We start from the raw sequence: 21,068 nt of genomic DNA on the forward strand, positions 1-21,068 counted from the left end.
ATACATGTAGAAAAATCATTTGACAAAATACAACATCCATTCATGATAAAACCTCCCAACAAAGTGGGTTCAGAAGGAATATATTTCAACATAATAAAGGTCATATGTGAAAAACTCACAGCTATCATCATATTCAATTGTGAAAAACTGAGAACTTTTCCTCTAAGACCAGGAATAAGAAAAGATTGTCTACTCCCACCACTTTTATTCAACATATTATTGGAAATCCTACCTGCAGGAATCAGACAAGGGAAAAAAAAAAAGGAATCCAAAGTGGTAAGGAAAAAGAAAGATTTTCATTATTTGCCAATCAAATGATTCTATAAACCCTAAAGAATACAACAAAAAAACTATTAGAACTGATAAATGAATTCAGTAAAGTTGCAGGATGCAAAATTAATATACAGAAATTGGTTGCATTTCTATACACTAATAATGGAACAGAAAGAGAAATTGAGAAAATGATCCTATTTAATATATCACATGATATATATGTGGAATCTAAAAAACAAAACAAAACAAGAAGTCAACAAAAAACAGAGACAGAATCTTAAATACAGGGAACAAACCGGTGGTTCTGTGAGGGTGGGGCAGGTTGGGTAAGCAAAATAGGTGAAGGGGATAACTTCTGGTTATAAAATAAACTAGTTACGAGGACAAAAAGCACAGTATAGAGAATATAGTCAATAAAATTGTAATAACTTTGCATGTTGACAGATGGTGACTGTATTTATCATGGTGAGCATAGCATAATGTATAGAATTGTCAAATCACTTTGTGGTACACCTAAAATTAATATAACATTGTATGTTAACTCTCCTTCGATTAAGAAACAAAAAACAGTGGTTGGTCAGGATTAGCAAAAGGGAAGGATTTGGGGACAATGAAAGTATTTTCTGTGATACTACAGTAGTAGATACATGTCATTATACACTTGCCCAAATTCATATGATGTACATAACTGAGAGTGAATTCCGATATAAACTGAGCACTTTATGATTATGATATGCCATTAAGTCCTTAACTGTAATAAATGTACCACTGTGGTCAGCAATGTTGATAACAGGGAGACTATGCATGTAAGGGGGCAGAAGGCATATAGGAAATCTCAGTACCTTCCCCGCAATCCTTCTGTGAATCTAAAACTGCTCTAAGGCATAAAAATCTATTAAAAAAGAAAAGTTAATGAACTATACCTGAGTTTAAGACCTTTTTTCGGAGCCATCTCTGTACACATTGTTTTTGAAGCTAAGTGGCATATAAAAGTTCCCAGAGAGTGTACAAACATCAGTAAAAAGAAAACCAGTGGTGAAATTCCCCAGACCACAGGATGAGAGGTCAATGCAGAACCCAGAGAAGGAGAAGTTTTAAAATTCACAGGAAGGAATGAGCAATTCCCCAAAAACAAGAGAGAAGAGTTTCAGGAAGATGAGGAGAATTAAAGGCAGCAGATATCAACAAAAAAAGAGACTGGGAAGGATGTATACGTCAGAACCAGGATCACTGAGGACCAACTCAGAGTCTATGTTCTGGGCCTCTTCCCTTCTATTTTTTCCCTGGGTTTTGTTTTTTGTCTGTCTGTTTGTTTGTTTGTTTTTCTCTGACTCCTTCACCACTCATACTTTCACTTCACTAGGTACTTGATCCCACGTCACTCAAGAGGCATTTGATGAACACTTGGACAAGAAAGCAGACCTCACTGTCAACTCCAGTTTTATTATGTCACTTGCATGTACTGTATATTGTTTGTCTATTGTCTAGTGTCTGTTGCCTGCTCTACCAATGTTTGTGAAAAATGACTCTTGGTCTGTCTTACTCACTGCCACTGTCAGCAGCTACAAGTGAGCCTCGAGCGTGCCCAGAAATAAAGGGGCCAAAATATGTCTGTTGAACAAATAGGGAGTAGCAGAAGCCAAATTGCTGAGGTAGAGTAAGAAGGAGAGGATATGGAGATGTTGAAGATAGGGCTTTCCAAGGAAAGAGATGCGGTGATATCTGAGGATGGGTTGATGGGACAGGTAGAAGAATATCAGAGTGTTGTGAACATATGTAGGTTGTAATGATGAATTAATGTATTATTCCTCATTAAAGACCCTTTCTGTTATATTTTGTCTTGGTGCTGATATGGTTGGTATTTATATCAGTAATGTCAATGAAGACATTTACAGTTTGCTTGTTGTAGGTAGAGATAACATTGACAGAATCACAATTCAAAAATGCCTAAGCAATCTGTCCAAAAAAAGATAAGATTGTGAGGCCCAGACAAGGATGTAGATGCCCCCTAGAAAGCCTGACAGCAAGACAGCATGACTCAGTGTTGCACTAGTGTTAAGGGAACAGGCAGGGGGTTACACTGGGCTGTGTCCTCATGGGTTCCACTGCCTTCTCTCCAAGTGTCCTTGGGAAAAGGTCTTAAGCTCTCTTGGTCTCATTTTTTTCCTATTTGAATTAGAGACACTAATATCTATTTGGCATAATTTTTATGAAGTCAGCTGAGATAATCCATGTAAAATGATCATGAAAGAGCCATGATACATGTTTAAATACATGATTATCAGTAGATATTTTGTGTGTCATAATGAGAAATACATTTAGTCTTTGTCCCCAGTTCCTGCACAGAGCTTCTAAAACCCTTGGAATGTCCTAAGTGAAGCAGACTCTTTTCCTATTCAAAGGAGCCCCTTCTGATCACAGGTAAGTTTATAGTAATGAGGTGACTGAAGGTAAGTCCCACAGATAGCCTTGGGATGGGGCTGGTCACCAAAATGATCAGACGGTTGGTGAGGTGGAACTTTCAGCCCATCCACCAACCTTGAGGAGGCAGAAAGGAGGAAGGCTGATCAAACTCTATAAAATCTCTTAAACAATGAGATTTGGTGACCTTATGGGTTGGTGAATGCATCCATTGCTGGGAGGGTGAAATGACCCAACTACATGGGGACAAGTGTCCCTGTGCTCCGGACCCTTCTCGGCTTCACCCTGTATCACTGTTTATATGTATTTTTTTATAATATCTTTTATAATAAATGTAACTGTAAGTTGTGTTTCCCTGATTTCTGTGAGGGGTCCTAGCAAACTTTAAAACCTGAGGTAGGGTGTGTAAAAACCCCCAGGTCATAACTGAGTCAGAAAGAAGTGCAAGTAACCTGTGCCACTACTTGCATTGATATCTGATATTGTCAGTGTGGGAACATGTAGGACTAGGTCCTTAACCTGTGGGGTCCGCACTACCTCTGAGTAGATAGTGTCAAAACTGAATTGACTTGTACGGCACCCAGTTGGAAGTCTGCAGAGATTTGGTTGTTAATGTTAGAAAACACACCAGAATTTCACGTTATTATTTACTGCAGAATTCCAATATGAACATGTGATCTGATGTGACTGCCAAAAACACAAGGAAATCAGAGGCTCCCTCTGTGACAGTTACAGGGCCCTGCCACAGGAGGTGAAAATTCCGCCATACATCTTTAGGAGTATCGGGTTCAGGTCTGGGCACTGTACTTCAAACAGGGACATGAACAGAACAACCCTTCCCTAGGACAACGTGACTATGTAGGTGAAGGCGTGAAGCTATATCCTTCTTGAGAATTTAGAGATGTCCAGGCAAGAGAGGAGAAGGCCTAGAATGTGAGTGTTGTCTCTGGGGAACTGAGATCAATACCTCTCAGCAGAGCCCTGGGTAGCAGAACAAGGACCAACACACAGAAGCCAAAGGTGTTATGTAGAAATAAGAACTCTCTCCTACTGCAATGGCCACATGTGCAGCAATGGCTGGTGTGCCTGGAAGAGTCCACACACGAAACCAGTGACTATCCATGTGAATGTCTGAGAAACAATGGTTTCCCCCAGTGGGAGATTGAGCTGAGCAATCCCTAAGGCTTCTTTCAGTTCTATAGTCACAAATACCTTACTAGTAGAAAGCAGTATCTAGTATTCCAACCACTTTATATACTGTCTCCTCCATTCTCTACCCTCAACTCTGTCTGATCATCCTACTATAGAGCAACCCTCATCCATGTTTCCCAAGCAATACATCCCTGAAGAGAAGCTGATTTCTGCTGAGATACCGATGAAGACTTACCCCAGTTTCTGCAGCTTACATTGTGGATGCTTTGCTTTTTCACATAGAATTCCAACTCCTGCATCTCCCAGGGCATTTTCCCCCAAGTAGAGTCTGGTCAGGGAGTGGTTGGTGCTCAGGACGGATGCAAGGTCCTCACAACATGCTGATGTGAGACAGCAACTGACCAACCTTCCATAAAGATGGCAGAATGTCATACATTTCTCTCACCTCACCGTCTGTGAGTCACGGAAGCACTTGCTCCGATGCTGCTTCTAGTCCTTTCCACACACGGGAAGAGTGTCCAAACTGTATATTAACAGTTTATTTCCTTTTGTTTGGTGTAATAGCAAGTAAACACCTTCCAAGCCCATGCCAATACTCATTCTTACCAGCTCCCTACACTTTTTTTTTATTGTGGTAAAATTTACATAACATAAAATTTACCATTGTAATCCTTAAGTGCACAATTCAGTAGCATTTAAGTACTGCTCCTTGTTGTGTAACTGTGACCACCATCCATCTCCAGAAGTTTTCCATCTTTCCAAACTGGAACTTAGTACACACTGAACACTAACTCCTCACTCCTCTCTCCCCAGCCCCCAGGACCCACTATTCTACCTTTTGCCTCTATGAATTTGATTATTTTAGGTCATTCCTGTAAGTGGAATCACACATATCTGCCCTTTTGTGTATGGCTTATTTTAATTAGTATAATGTTTTCAAGATGCATCCATGTTGCAACATGTGTCCGAATTCTCCTGAAGGCTGTATGCATATATCTACCACATTCTTCTACCCCCAAGCCCACCCCCTTACCACATGTTTAATCCATTCATTCACCCATGGGTATTTGAGTTGTTTCTACTTTCTGGCTATTGTGAATAACGGTGCTATGGACACAAGTATACAAATACAGGTTTGGATGCCTGATTACACTGCTTTTTATATACCTGGAAGTGAAGTTGCTGGATCATACGGTAATTCTATGTCCACTTTGAGGAACTGACATACCAACTATACTATTTTACATTCCCACCAGCAATTATGATGGTTCCAATTTCTCCTCACCTACACTTATGTTTTGTTTTGTTTTGTTTTTTTATAATAGCCATCCTAATGGGTGCGAATTGGCCCTACCATTTTCAAGTGCTTTCTCTTATTCAAAGTTTAAGTCTCCCAGAAACATTTAGTGAAGGGCTTCATAAAATATCAAGTGTGTTAACACCTCTTTTCTGTTCTGTGTGGAGACCAAGAGCTTGTCATAAAGTCCCAAAACTCTCCTGGAGCAATGCATTACACTGGTTGTATTTTCTCAGCTCGACTGTAAATACCTTAAAAGTGAGTATGATTCATTTGGTTACTTAAGTTCCTTTCTAAGACTTAGTATATGGCTCTTCCCACAACAAACACTAACTGAATGAATTACTGATAAACACCTGGAAATCTTCTGAGCAGTAAATGCTATTTTCATGCTAAAACTATAGCGCATCATAGATCCCTGAAGCCACAGCTCATGTTTCCTGAAGGAAAAGAGCTCAGACTCACCAAAGCTTCTTCAAATTGCAGAATAGATGCCTCAGCCCCACACAAAGAAGTCTAATTCCAAAGTCTCCCAGGGTGTTGTGGCTCAGATCCAATTCCATCAGCTTCTGGTTGCTGCTCAGGACCGAGGAGATGTTGAAGCAGCAGTGATAGGAAAGGCAACACCGCCTCAACCTTCATGCCAAGGACAGAAGCAGAAAGCATCAGAACACAGGCTGCTTCTCTAACACTGCCTTCTGGTCTATGCTAGTTTTCAGCACCAAACAGGGCGATTTGTGGTCTCATGTTACAAAGGGAAAATTTTAAGGAAAGAAGTTAGGTGAGAGGATGACCTTACCGGAACTCCTATATGCGGGCTGAGACTTATTGTGAAGTTAGCTCCCAGGCTTATGAACTCATAGCCTGAGACCACAACCACTGAGTCTGTCAGTGAACTCCCTCCATAAATAATGGTCAGCTCTACAATGTATACAGGCATGTCCCTGTTTTATAAATGAAAAAGGAGGTAAATATGTGTGTTCCACCTCTGTATCACATGTTCTTCACTGTGAAAATCCCTCAGGTGGACACTGATCTCTCTGGGATTTTCAACTCATCTACTTTTCTGTCAATCTTGTCTCCATTGTTCTGTTTAATGATTAAATCCCAGCCCTCCACCTACACTACACCAAACTAGCAGGAAGCTCTATTTCTTGATTTGATTTACAACCCCCCCCACACACACACACAGACACACACACACAAAGACACCATTTTCACCATCATCAACAGCAACAACTAGGAGTCCCTGTGTCACAGGAGCTAGAACAACATTCTTCTTTCCAGATGAATATTTCATCATCCTAGAGCCTGTGAAACATCTTCCTCTATACCCCTATCTTCACACCAACTAGAGCTAAATGCATGACTAAACCTCTATTAACTTGCAAAGTATCTCATCATCACCCATGTCTCCCTATTTGTGTCTCACTCTATGGAATCACACAGGGGCACCCTCCAGGACAGTGGGAAGACTGGCATGGGATACAAGCAGGCAAGGAGCCAAAACCAGCCAGAGCCTTGAAGGCAAGAGGAGGATTTGTAATATATCAAAATAACAAAGAGAAAGCATTCAAGCAAGGGAATGACATAATTAAAGTAGAATTTTCTAAATAACCCTCTGACTTCTGTATGGAGAACAGGTTGGTGCTGTATGGAGAACAGGTAGGTGGTAAAGGTGGATGTGGGAAGACCAGACAGTCAGTAGTCACTCAGTATGTACTTTTGAGCACTGATGTGTGCTAAGACACTTGTCCAAACAGTGTCCACTTGTAGGGACAGTGGAAAGATGAACACAAATCCTGTCCCATGATCTTGAATTGTATCACAATATCATGGCAACCAGTCATGGTTACTGGGCCTGGGCTACTGGTTTGTATAGGAGATAAAATTGATAAAGTTGGTGTTGGGGTGGGTATAATGATCAAGAAAGGGATGTATGAAAACACCCTGGAGTGATGGGCTTTAGTGCTGGCTATGTAGCTCATCAAAAATGCAGATGTGTGATGGAAGAGAATTTGTGGGATGGCCCAGACACTCGTGTCTTCTCTTGGGGAATGTGAGTCTGATTCACAGTGTGAGTCCAGAGCAAGCACTCTTTTTAAGAAAGCTGAAAGAGATTCTCTGTGACATTTCAACTTATACAAAATGTTTTGATGGGGTCCAGCCCAGGTAGACATTGTATATGATGAAACTCTCCAATTCTCAGCCATGATGATGGCCAGTGAGGAAACAGAAGATATTGAAGGCCATGCACTTTTTGTCCTATCACCAAGAATAACTTACTTTCAGTTCCCCTTCATTCTTCCCCATTCGAAACTTTCTAAACAACTGACCTCCAATCCATTTTTCCTTCCTACTTGTTACAGGCTGAACTGTGTCCACCCCTCCAAAAAAAAAAAAAAAACATATGTTGAAGTCTTAATCCCTAGGATTTCAGAATTGTGACTATGTTTGGAGATCACGTTTTAAACCTTTAAATGAGGTCATGAGGACAGGCCCCAATCCAACACAACTGGTATCCTTTAGGAAATCAGACATGAACACAGAGACCACATGAAGACTTAGGGAGAAGACCACCACCTACAAACCAAAAAGAGAGGCTTCAGGAGAAACCAATCCTGCTGACACCTTCAGCTTGGACTTCCAGACTCCAGGACTATGGAATTCTCCAGGAATATGAATTTCTATTGTTCAAGCTTCTTGGTCTCTGGTACTTTGTTACAGCAGCCCTACAAAACTAACAAACCACTGATCTGGACCCAGAGGTCTTCCTCCACTCTGCTCTCTGTGTCACTCACAGATATGCATGCACACACAAACACACACACAAACAGTTTCTTACCACAGTCTCCGAATATTACAGCCAGGTCGCTGGAGCATTTCACATAACACCTGTACCCCTGGGTCCCCCAGAGCATTGTCACTGAGGTTCAGTTCAGTGAGGTTCAGTGAGTTAGTGCTCAGGACTGAGAAAAGCCCCTGCCAAAGGCTGAGAGTGACATGACAATTCACCAACCTAGAAATTGTAGGGAAGGAAGAAAGAAAAGAAAATCAGGAGTGTCTGGCACCAGTTCAAAGACCTCCCAAGGATTAAGAACTGATTCACAGAACCAAAGATTGCCTACCAAGGAATGACAAAGACCAGGGGGCCCTGGTAAGACTTTCCTGCATACCTTATTATGGAAACAGTGTGAGTCTGTGACTGGCTGCTTTGGCACACCCTCCAGGACCTCCCTCAGATGTCTTTCTCCTCCCTCTGTCATCAGACAGCTGTCCTGCCCATGGCCTTGTTTTCTGTTAAGTGATCCAGAGACTACACTGTGAGATCCAGATATCACATTGGCTGCATAATCGCATCACCAATGCTCTCAAAAGTCCCAAGGCCACACCATAGGACTAAAGTCAGAATCTCTGAGGCAGGACCAAGTATATCAATATATATCGATATATCAATATCAATAGTTTTAAGACTTCCACGTGGTTCCAACATGCAGTCCTTGTTAGAGTACAGATTCTGGTTCTGTGTGTCTAAGACTGGGCCTGCAATTCTATACTTCTGACAGCATGGGGTGGATATCCACGCTGCTGGTCTTCACAAGGTTCTGGAACACACAAAGCAAGTTCCTGCCCTCAGAAGAAGGTAGCTGCCACCCAATCAAATGAGCATCAGGCTTTTCATCAGGAGTTTTAATTTGAGTCTCTGCCAGCCTTCTTTATAGCTCTGTAATCTTGGTCAGGTTTCTTTCCAACATAGTTTTTAGGGACCTATGAGACAGATGTGCTTCCTTCCCTCATTTCCTTTCTCTCACCCTCTCTAGGTATTCTGAATCATTTGCCATCATAGGGACATACTTGTTTCCCCAGCCTCTGCCCTCTGAACCCACTATTCCCTCTGTTTGAGCTGTCCCTTGCCCACACTCAGGTTTCTAATACTCCGTGTGTCAGAGTCCAGCTGTTCAAGGGCTTCCCACCATGTGTTTCTGGTGCATTCTATATGTGTTCTTGCCATAGCCCATCCTCTCTATTGTCTGTCCTTATTTCCCAGCTATCCCCACAATTGAACCTTAAGTTGCTATGAGCAGGGCCTGGGTCTTCATCACCACTGAAGCCCCAGCAGGTGGTCCTGGATGACCAAATGATAAATTAAAAGGTCATCCTGCTAGTGATGCCAAGGATGAAAGAGGGAGCTGAAAATTCATTATTCTTGGTGGAAGGGCTGGTCCCCTTTCTCCTCAATTTTATCCCATATCAAGTGCTTTCTGTGCAGGTGAAACCCAAGCTTTCACAGAGCACCCACCCTCCCACGGCAGCTGTGGCAGTTTCCAAGCAGGGACTTCAGAGGTCAGATAACTGAACTGCTTTGCTGTCCCAACACAGCAACTTGCCTCCGATCTCCTACATTAGTGAACAGACCCCAAAGAGGGAGCTGTTGGTGACATCCTGGTTGTAAACCCAGTGCAGGAGCTTAAAAGTACCCTCTCCTTCCCAGCCCTATGTCCCTCAATTTTCCCTCATTATATCTGTTCCAATGAAGCCATGTCCTTTGGCATAGTCTCCTATGTACACTGTTCCTCAGACACCAGACTCTACTGCCAAAATCCCTTTATCTTCTCCTGCACTCACCCACATCCTACTGGTCCTTCAAGGCAGGCTCAGAACTTACTCCTCTGATAAACCTCCCTCAGCACTCAGAACTAAAGGCCTTCTGTCCTCTGTGTTCCTGGGACAGTCACTGGGGTTGTTTGGCTCCTTGCATGTTAACTGAATACTATGCCCTAGAGCCCCAAGTTGACTGCAAGAAATTTGAGTTTCCAACATTTTTTTCAACTCTCTAACCCACATAATACCTTGCACTGAGTTGGCATCTACCAAACACTTGCTTATTTTCTTCGTTGGCTTTTCTCCTCATCCGTTTATCCACTTCCCTTTCCTCTACTTGCCCATCTCTGCCACTGAAGGAGGCTGGTAGAAATGGGGGGGGGTGGTATTATTATGTAGCTGTGGCAACCATATTGTAAAGACAGTTGAGAAGCAGGCAGAAAGAACAAATGCCCAGAGAAAGGTGGCTAGATGGCAGAGGGCAGCCCTACAATTCTGATACCTGCCTGAAGGCAGATCACCTTACCGGTGAATACAGGCAGCATGAGGATCCAGGCGGACACAGTGATCCAGCTCAGAGTGCTGCATTTCCCCTTCTTCCTCCTCATCCTCTTCCTCCTTCGAGGAGTTATGAAGCAGCCTCAGGGAAAGTGATTCCACGTTGTGGCAGTTCTCAATACAAAAGGAAGAAACCACATGGTCCATTCTGGTGGAGAGACTGATCTCAATTTTGGGGAAATGGCCCATGGCTTTTTGCACAAAATCTTCCTCTTGCATCTCATACAAACAGTAGAACAATTCCAGCTGGCTGGGCTGGATCTGAAGATTCTTGGCCTTGGCTTTCTCTTTAATCCATTTCAGCAGTTCCAGCCTGAGGTGCTGCGAGATCTTGCAACTCAGTTTTTTCTCCAAGTAAGAGGTTCTCTCCTGGTTTACAAGGCCAAAGAGGAAACGGACAACAAAGATCAGATATCCCTTTTCAAATTTGCCGTAGTTTTCAAGAAGGACAGTCACGTCTCGGCTGGGAAGCTTGGAACTTCTCCATGGCAGGTTCCTCAACCCTCCCTGTTCCTCCTCTTCCAGCAGGTAGTACATGGCCGCAAAGAACTCCTGGAAAGTCATGTGAATGAAGCTGTAGAATTTCTCACAGTCCACTTCTTTTTGGAATAGGTTCATCCGCAAGAAAGCAGACACATCGGCCCTCTGAAGGCCATGATTCCTAAGGTCACACTCTTCAAACAGGATTTTCTGATTCCAGATTCCATCTGCAGCCAATGAGCAGAGACCTCGGATGTTGGCAGAGACTTGGCGCTTCTGGTTCTCTCCATGAGATTGCAACAAACTGGAGAGGAAGAAGACATACACAGCAGTGGTGGTCTTGGATGTCTGGGCAAGACTCTTGCCACTGTCCATCTGCTGCTTTAACCCAGTGCATACAATCCAGCAGACCAAGGGGATAAAGCACATGGTGAAGAGGATCTCGTTCTCCTGAATCAGCCTGAAGGCCTCTGTGGCTTGTTGCTCATCTGAAAAATACTTAAAGAAATATTCCTTCCTTTTGGCCTCTGAGAAACCCAGGATCTCCACATGACGGGGACGGTCCAGCAAATGCTGCAGTTTCTCCAGAGCCACAGGTCTTGTGGTGATGAGTAAAGAAGCCTCAGGAAGGAGCCTCTTTCTGATGAGGCTGCTCAGGAGAATGTCTCCCCGCTCCACCTTCTGCCAGTTTGTGCACAGAGTCTCTGTGTGCTCATCAAAGGCACCCTGCAGCTCATCGAAGCCATCCATGAGGAAGAGAATCCTGGAAGGCTTGCTCACAATCTTATGTATGGGTGGGTTTGGGTCAGGGCAGCAGCTGATGATCAGGTCCCCCAGGCTCCTCCGTGTCCCGAGGCTTACCTCCCGACAGTGGATATAAAACAAATAGTCAAACTTGTCCTGGTAAATTTTCTCAGATGCCCAATCCAACATGATCTTCCTGGCCAGTATTGTTTTCCCAATGCCTGCCGCTCCCTGGAATACCACTGTGTGAACAGGCTCTGAGTGTTGGTCATCGGGCTCAAACAGCAATTCCATATTCAGGGAACTCACAGGGCTGTCCAGCGTCCTGGCTGAAGTCCTGCCAATGGCCAGGAGCTCATGCTCCCTCTCCTGCTGGCTCTGGTGTTCTTTGACAAGACGCAGCCTGGTGTAGCGTTTGTTGAGGTTCACACTCTCACCTAGACGGGCATTCCTGTCTTTAATACACTGGAATCTGCTCCTCACATGTTTTTTGTACTTCTTACAGTAATCTGGGGTAAAGACAGAAAGGTAGAATTTGGAAAAAGTCCAAGCATACATGAGCTATCAACAAGGATCCGTGGTCCAGGGGGAGTGATGACCAGAGCTAAGGGAAGGGAGATGCGGATTCTTTTCACTGTGTGGGTCTGGACAGCCCCAGAAAATCTAGGATGTCAAAATCTTCCTATACACAGTTGAGCAGGAGAGCAGCAAAGTGCCACAGGCACTGTCACTTGCCAGAAAATCCTTCTTATTCAGTTTTATTCCTTTAGGTAGTCTGCAGCCCATACCTTTTAGAACCCGAGACACTCAATCACCTCCACTTGGTTCTGGGACTACAAGGAGCCGTGTGAACACTGATCTGTTTTTTAGCTCTAATGGATTCCCTGAAATGGGCCTTTGCTCACCAAGGAGAAGGAACATTTAGAATGGTCAAGCTTCTCAGCTTCCAAAACTGGGTTTCCAAATGCAATAGGAAGCCCTGTCCCCATTGCTTACCTTTCCTTTTTTTACAAATAGAGATTCTGGTTAGGTACCCCAATAAACCCATCCACTCTTCTTCAAGGCTTTCTTCCCGGCATACCACATGTACATTATCTGGAAGAAAAAAAAAAAAAGAAAGAAAGAAAAGGAAAAGAAATACAAAGTTAAAAATCAGGACACCTGAATAAGTTGATGTAATTGAGACCCAGTACTCAACACCTGGCACAGCTCAAAGTCACCTATCCCAGACATCTTGCAAACAAAAACATAGCTTTGAGCTGCAGATGACAGGTGTACAGTTGAACATCCAGTTTGTGGCATTTGTGCACTCCTAATTTCAAAGCAATGGGTGTCACTATCACTTACCCAGTTAGCATTGTGTCCCCACAGTATCCAGTCTCAGGATCTCTCCCAGGCTCAGAAATCAATCAGCAAACACATGAGACAGGCAAGGTTTCTCCTATCCTTTGTTTTTGGCAAACTTCCCTTGGTGCCCTGGTTTTGAGGCCATCCCCACACTAAAAATCTAAATATCCCCAAAATGGCTAAGGGCCAGCAGGATTCTCCTCCTCCCCTGCCCCCAAATGCCTGGATTAATCATACACACATTCTGGGTCTTCAAGACAGAATTGTCAAGCTGGTTTGTCTAACTCAGTGGTTCATAATCCCGACTGACTTGAAATTCACCTAGGAGGCTTTAAAAAAGCTCCACCCCCAGTAAATATTTTTCAGTCTATCCAAGGTGGTGACCAACACCATTATATTTTTTTTTATTTTTTTATAAACATATAATGTATTTTTATCCCCAGGGGTATAGGTCTGTGAATTGCCAGGTTTACACACTTCACAGCACTCACCATAGCACATACCCTCCCCAATGTCCATTACCCCACCACCCTCTCGCGACCTCCCTCCCCCCAGCAACTCTCAGTTTGTTCTGTGAGATTGAGAGTCACTTATGGTTTGTCTCCCTCCTGCTCCCATCTTTTTTCATTTAATCTTTTCCTACCCTGCAAACCCCCCACGTTGCATCTCCACTTCCTCATATCAGGGAGATCATATGATAGTTGTCTTTCTCCTATTGACTTATTTCGCTAAGCATAATACCCTCTAGTTCCATCCACGTCATCGCAAATGGCAAGATTTCATTTCTTTTGATGGCTGCATAGTATTCCATTGTATATATATACCACATCTTCTTTATCCATTCATCTAGGTTCTTTCCATAGTTTGGCTATTGTGGACATTGTTGCTATAAACATTTGGGTGCACATGCACCATTATATTTTGAAAGCTCCAACATGCATCTACAGCTAAGAATCATAGATCTAAACAGTCACTAAATTACACATCCTAAAGAGGAGGCACTTCACTGGAGAAACTGAGGTACAAAAGAACAAGTGCTAAGCACCAGGGGAAATATTTGGGAAATGAACCCAATATCTACATAAAGGATTCCTGGTAGGCATCTACTCAGTCTGAATGCAAAAGCTATTGGTGACCCCAATTACAAAACAAAATCTAAACATTAACTCAAGCCAAAATCATGACTTAATTCTTATCTAAAGCCTTACCCTATAATCTGGTCCTCCCCAGCAAAAGACAAACAAACTTCTTACTAGGTATAATTCTTCCATCTCATAGCCCAGTTACAGAAGCCAAAACAGCCTAGTGGTTAAGAGCCAGACTCCAGCCAAAGACACACGCAGCATTGAACCCAGGCCTTGGCTCTGACTGAAAGAGAGCCACAAGCAACCAAAACGTCTTTCAGGCTCACTTTACGTGGCTGGTTGAGCTCCAGAATTATCTTTTATTTGCAAAACTGAAATTCTATAGTCATTAAAAATTCCCCAGTTCCTACTCGGCAGCCCCTGGCAACCGCTTCTTGTCTATAAATTTATCTACTCTAGTACATGTTACAAACAGAATCATACTGCATTTGTCTTTTCATGACTGGTGTGCTTCGTTTAGTAATGAAATTGAAAGTTCTTTCAAAAGTGCAGCCTGAAGGTGCCTGGCTGGTGTAGTTGGTAGGCCATGAAACTCTTGATCTAGAGGTTGTGAGTTCAAGCCCTACATTGGCATGTACAGACTACAAAAAAAAAAAAAAAAAAAAAGGCAAAATGCCAGTTTTGTGGTGTTTTTGTGAGGAATGACGAAAATCCATGAAAACTGCTTAGTAAACTCACTTCTGTAACTTAAATTTGGTTAGCGAGCATATAAGCACTGACACAATCATAATTGTGTTATTATATGCAATTTGTTTATAACATCCTCCTACCGTGCACCCCTGCCTCATGCCTCCATGTGGTGTGTCTCTCCCTTATTTCACCCATATCGCTGCTCCACTCACCATGCTTCTCCTAATCTGCTGATTCGTTTTTATTCCTCTTTTCCACTAGTTCAACGTCACCATCCTGTGATTCTCTAGAGTCCTCTGAGCCCTTGCTTGTGCTCTTCCCGTGATCTGAACACCAAGCCGAAAGAATAAAAACTTCACCCCCAGCATCTCCACAGTCCTAGGGGTAGACGAGCCCTGACTTTCATTTTTAAAGAAAATTTCATTTCGTTTCATTCTAGTTTCATTTTTAAAGAAACTAGAAAAAAGAAAACTGTTTTCCTCCAACTTCTCATAGCACTATCATGAGAAGAAAACAGAGGATAAAGCCAAGATGATAAAAGGAATTATCGAAAAACAAACACACTAACTTCATTGCATCAAAAGATACAATCAACAGATGAAATGGTAATCCATGCAATGGGAGAAAATATTTGCAAATCATATATCTGATAGTGTTAGTATCCAGGATATATAAAGAACCCTTATAAATCAACAACAAAAAGACAAATAACCCAATTAAAATATGGGGAAAAGTTGAATAGACATTTCTCCAAAGATAAGCAAATGGTGAACAAGCACATGAAAAGTCATTCAGTATCAGTAGTCAATAGGGAAATGCAAACCAAAACCACAATGAGATATCACCTCACACCCATTAGAATAACTAGTATCAAAACAAAAATAAAATAAAATAAACATTGGTGGGGATGACGAAAAATTAGAGCCCTTGTACACTGTTGGTGGAAGTGCAAAATGGGGCAGCCACTCTAGAAAACATTATGATGGTTCCTCAAAAAATGAAACCTAGAGTCACTCTATCATACAATAATTCTACTTCTGAACATATAATCAAAAGGACGGAAAGCAGGGTCTCCAAGAGGTTTGTACCCTCATGTTCCTAGCATCATTATTCACAATAAACTAGAAGCAATCTGAATGTCCACTGACGGATAAATAGATGAACAAAATGTGATACACGCATACCACAGGATATTATCCTACCTTAAAAAGGACTGAAATCACGTCATACGTGACGGCATGGAAGCAGCTCGAGGACTTTATACTACATAAAGTAAGCCAGACACAAACAGACAAATACTTCATCATGCGGTTTATAAGAAGTACCAAGAGTAGCTAAATTCATAGAGACAGAAGGTGGTGGTTCCAGGGTCTCAGGGGAGGGGAAAAGGGGAATTGTTTAATGGGCCCAGGGTGTTGCAAGATGAAGACAAGTTGTAGAGACGGATTGCACAACATGAATGTGCTTAACACTGCTGAAATGGCTTAAAAAGGTCATTTTATGTCATATGTATTTTGTCACGATTTTAAAAATACGCAGTCTTCCTTCCACTCACCCCATTCCGGCGCATCCCTCTTAGCCTTCTCATAAAGGTCTCTCCTGTTGATTGCAGCAAAAATCCACACTGCCATGGCCCATGCCTTCTCCTCACCGTTGAAGTCAATCATCAGAGTGGCCAGATCCGTGTGGTCGGCTTTCTCTGTCTGGCCCCGGGGGAGTGGTCGGCACCCCTTCTGAGAAGGGTAGTCTTGTAAGTGCATCTTGAACTTCTTAAAGTCTGCATCCTCCAGATCCTCCAGGTAACGGGCCAGCTTGCAACGGACACTAGCCATGTTCATCTGTGGCTCTTCTCAGGGTCCTTGCGTATAGATCCACACCAGGAAGCTGGATGGTGAAAACAGTGCACATGTAAGGAAAGTCTTCTAAAAAGTCTATCCTCTTTAGAGAGAACTAAACCATGAAAAACCCACAATACAAAGGAAAAAAAAATATACATATATATATATATAACTGAACTTTAACGGGATGCCATCTTTAGTTTTGAAAAGTGACCCAAATACCCACCACAACGTTTTCCTGTTGGCTTGACTCAGGGGTGTGTCCTGAGCCATGGAATAATGGTGTCCCTATGGAAAGAAACAGTAGTTAAACCTACAAACGCAATCACGTCCACAGTACTATATGCCCAAACTGCTTCACAATGTCACCTCAACAGACCATGGGGAGAACTTTGTTCTTACTGTTTCCTGGGCTGTGTTCTAGGACAAACTCTTCCTCGGCGTCTGTTTCTTCATCTATAAAATGACAGAATGGAAAATATGCCTTTTCTGTTCCTTCTAACTGAAAGGCTCTGGTTCCCTGTTTCTGTTTTGACCCAGGAAGTGAGTAAGTATAATGGTAATAGAGCAGCACGTGGCTAGACAGAGAAAGGAGAAGACAGACATGCACAGAGAAGGAGATGGTCTTCGACTGCACTTCCATCCATCTATTGATAGATAGAAACAAATGAGATGACATTTGGGATGCATAGGGGGAATGATAAACACATGACACTTCCTTGAGATCTCCTGGCAACATTCACAATCATAGTCATTGTTAGAGCTCATGGTTACTGAGAACCTCTCATGGGCAGGACCCTGCACTAATGTGTTTTCTTTTTTTTTTTTTTTTTTTTTTTTTTTAAAGATTTTATTTATTTATTTGTCAGAGAGAGAGTACACACAAGTAGGCAGAGAGGCAGGCAGAGGCAGCGAGAGAAGCAGGCTCCCCGCTGAGCAAGGAGCCCAATGTGGGACTCGATCCCAGGACCCCGGGATCATGACCCGAGCCGAAGGCAGCGGCTTAACCAACTGAGCCACCCAGGCGTCCCACTAATGTGTTTTCTTAACTCTTGCAAAGCCTTAGGAGGTACACATAGGCCTAGACCCACTTTATGGAAGAGGAACTGAGTCTTAGGAGAAATTAAGTGAGTTTCCCAGGGTTTCAAAAAAAAAAAAAAAGAAAGAAAAGGGTTCAAAACCAGAATTTAGATCAGGGTCACTGATTTCTGAACTTATGTCCCTAAATACTACTTTCACAGCATGAAAATGTGTGTGACTCTTCCATCCACCACTTACCTAGGTTCCTTAGTCAGATACCAACAAACAAGATCAAAGACAATAAAATAGACGGTTAAAAGGCAAAAAACACTTTCCCAGCATTTACCACACACAGCGTCTTGTTACAGAGTTCGTGATCTGTTTTCCTACATAGACTTAGGGTTCACAAAGAGCAGAGATCAGCTGCAGTGTCTTTCTCTGTTCTATGTCTCCCATATTTTGGATTAATGAATACTTTGGCTTTGTTTGGGTTCGATCCCCTCACATTACTGAATTTGGGAAAGCACACCGACCCAAAGCCATAAATGATGTTAACAGGAGAGAGAGGGCCTATGGAGCTGTGGAACAGTGCATGTGGGAATTTAGTGTGACCACAGTGAGTGTGCAAGAAAACTGAAGCATGCTCACCTCTCCTTGTACCTTCATCTTGCCTCTCACTTTTGGATGGACACAACCACCAAGTCCATTCCTTATGCATTTGAAAGGGAGGTGGGGCATGTCCAGATAGATCCATCGGTTTTACAGACCTTCCCAGGTCCCCCTCCATCAGTCTTTCCACCCGCACCAGGGCTCTACCTCTCCTCTGTGACCCCTATCCCTAAGTCTCATGCACCCTATCCTGACTTTTACCTCCTGTGTCCCTTGGTGTCCAGGACATGTATTTCCTCATACACATCCACTCCTTGGGCGGGGGGGGTGCTTGGCAAATCTGCTGCAGTTGTGGGTGTAAGCTGTACACTCCTTCCCTCACCCCCTGCCCCTACACACACACACACACAGACACACACACACACACTTGCATAAATGCACAGAACCCAATAATGAGAAACATAAAAGGAATTTCCAGAATCATTGTTGAAGCGCAGACTTGGAAGTGGTCAGAAGAAATCCTTAGTGTGTTAACCAAGACAACTCTGGCCCTCAACATCCCCTCCTCATTTCTCCCCAGACCCTTCCAGCCATGCAGCTCCACAGAGCTGGACTCACCCAGACGACAGCCTCAGAAACAGCCCAAGAGGAAACTTGATGCGTTTATAATGGTCACAGCCCAGCAGGAGCAGGAAGGATGTGGCCTCAGCATGGAGTGAACAAGCTTGCATCACAGACAAAGCCAGAGACTAACAGTTACTCATATAGCTGGATTTTCCAAACCAAATGAATAGTGTTCTTATCTCTGGCTGTAGCCAGAGATGTCTGCACTGTCCTCAGTGGCCATTGGGGTAGGGATGTTCCCTCTGGGTCTCACAGCGGCCATGGGAGGGTTCTGAATGGCAGAGAGCAGACTGGGATGGAGGATCCTGTGGGGGCTGGCAAGTAGAGGATCAAAAGCCTGACCAGCCATCAAGCCATCAGATGGAGGCCATTGGCAGGCAGTAGGCTCTCCTCATCCCCTCTCACTGTCTGTAACCACTTTACTGAAATGAGAATATGCTTGTGGAAACATCACCTCCACCAGACCACATTTATCTCCTCCCAAAGTTTCGTAACACCCTTGTATTATTGTTGTTATTTTATCATTACTTTTTTGTGTGTATGGTAAGAACACTTAATACAAGATCTACCTTTTAATAAATATTTAGTGCACAGCACAGAATGATCAGTTATGGGCACTGTGCTGCACAGCAGATCTCCAGGACTCGGTCATCTTGCATCACAGAAACTTGGTTACCCTGAACGATACTTCCCCAGTCCTCCCTTCCCCAGCCCATGGCCACTACCATTCCACTCTCTGTTTCTATGATTTTGACTAATTCATATTCCACATATACGTGACATCATACAGCATTTATCTTTCTCTGTATGACTATGTCACCTTGCATAATGCCCTCAAGGTCTATCCATGTTGTTGCAAACACCAGGATTTCCTTTTCTTTCATGGCTGAATAATATCCATGCTGTGTGATACAGATATATATATACACATCATCTTCATCAATTCTTCCATTTATGGACACTTAGCCTGTATCCATATCTAACTATTGTGAGTAATGCTACAATGGACCTGGGAGTGTAGGCATCTCTCTGAGACCCTGATTTCAATTCCTTTGGACAGACACAAACTCTGCTCCCTGACTCACTGACTCACTTGTTCTACAAACACTTAAAGAGCACCTGGTGTGTGCCAGGCATGACTGCAAGCCTGAAAAGCACCTTGCTGGGCCCAGGAAGATCTGGAGGTCAGAGAAGCACCTAGACCCCGTTTCCCAGCACTCATGGTGGCCGCAGGACCAGAGTGTGCCAGTGTCATGTGTTTCACAGAGCATGGCGGAGGACAGGTGCTCAGCTTCCCAGGCCAGTGCAGGGCCCTTGAGTGAGAGGGACATGACTTCATGTCCAGGGGAGGGGTGCTGGAAAATGGTTTTGTCTCTGTGCCGATGGCCCTGAAGGCAGAGAGTTGTCCTAGGGATTGAACAAATGACTAAATGAGCACAACCTGATTCAGTGAAGCTGGAGTCAGTGACTAAGTCCTGCTACTACCATTGTTATACAATTGTGTGCAGAATGTCCTGAGACATTGCCTACTCCTACCATGGCAAGGGCAGAAGACCAGACCTGAATGCCAAGCTCTACCGGCCCAAGGAGTAGCAAGCACTTCAGATGGTCAGGACAGAGACACAGACAATCATGCTGGACCAGGAAGCATGGATTTTTTTTTTTTTTTTTTAGGATGAGACAGCCTTTCCTTTTTGTTTTCTATCTTTCTGTACTATTTGAATTTTATTTTGTTGCCATAACCAGGCATTACTCATATGAGTAAGAAATAAATTAATCAGTTAATGGACACCACTTCTTCAGAGTAGATCTAAAAGAAATCTTCACTCTTTTTAATGTACTGTTGGATCCTATTAGCTAGGATCTTGTTAAGAATCTTGGCATCCATATTCATCAGGGATATTGGTCTGAAATTCTCCTTTTTGATGGGGTCTTTGCCTGGTTTGGGGATCAGGGTAATGCTGGCTTCATAGAAAAGGTCTGGAAGCTTTTCCTTCTGTTTCTATTTTCTGAAAAAGCTTCAGGAGAATAGGTATTATTTCTTCTTTGAAAGCTTGGTAGAATACCCCAGGGAATCTGTCAGGTCCTGGGCTCTTGTTTTTTGGGAGGTTTTTGATCACTGCTTCAATCTTGTTACTAGATATTGGTCTATTCAGATTGTCAGTTTCTTCCTGTCTCAGTCTTGGAGGCTTATAGCTTTCCAGAAATGCATCCATTTGTTCTATGTTGCTTAACTTACTGGCATAAAACTATTGATAATAATGTCTGATGATTGTTTCTATTTCCTTAATGTTAGTCATGATCTCTCCCCTTTCATTCATAATCTTA

The 21,068-nt window shown here is 43.1% G+C and overlaps 1 protein-coding gene across 1 annotated transcript in view; it reads right to left on the reverse strand.

Moving 5' to 3' along the window:
• NLRP3 (NLR family pyrin domain containing 3) overlaps positions 1–16,487 on the reverse strand; it is a gene marked incomplete at its 5' end in the record, with an annotated part of 35,805 nt that extends 19,318 nt beyond the window's left edge. Inside the window, 6 exons of the mRNA XM_080804786.1 lie at positions 4,082–4,252; positions 5,609–5,779; positions 7,989–8,162; positions 10,272–12,036; positions 12,524–12,622; positions 16,205–16,487. Coding sequence (XP_080660912.1) covers positions 4,082–4,252; positions 5,609–5,779; positions 7,989–8,162; positions 10,272–12,036; positions 12,524–12,622; positions 16,205–16,487 — 2,663 coding nt within the window. The remainder of the gene's footprint in view (positions 1–4,081; positions 4,253–5,608; positions 5,780–7,988; positions 8,163–10,271; positions 12,037–12,523; positions 12,623–16,204) is intronic.
• Between the last annotated feature and the right edge of the window lie 4,581 nt (positions 16,488–21,068).

This window comes from Martes martes (genome assembly GCF_963455335.1).
Source record: "Martes martes genome assembly, chromosome: 5".
Taxonomy (NCBI): domain Eukaryota; kingdom Metazoa; phylum Chordata; class Mammalia; order Carnivora; family Mustelidae; genus Martes; species Martes martes.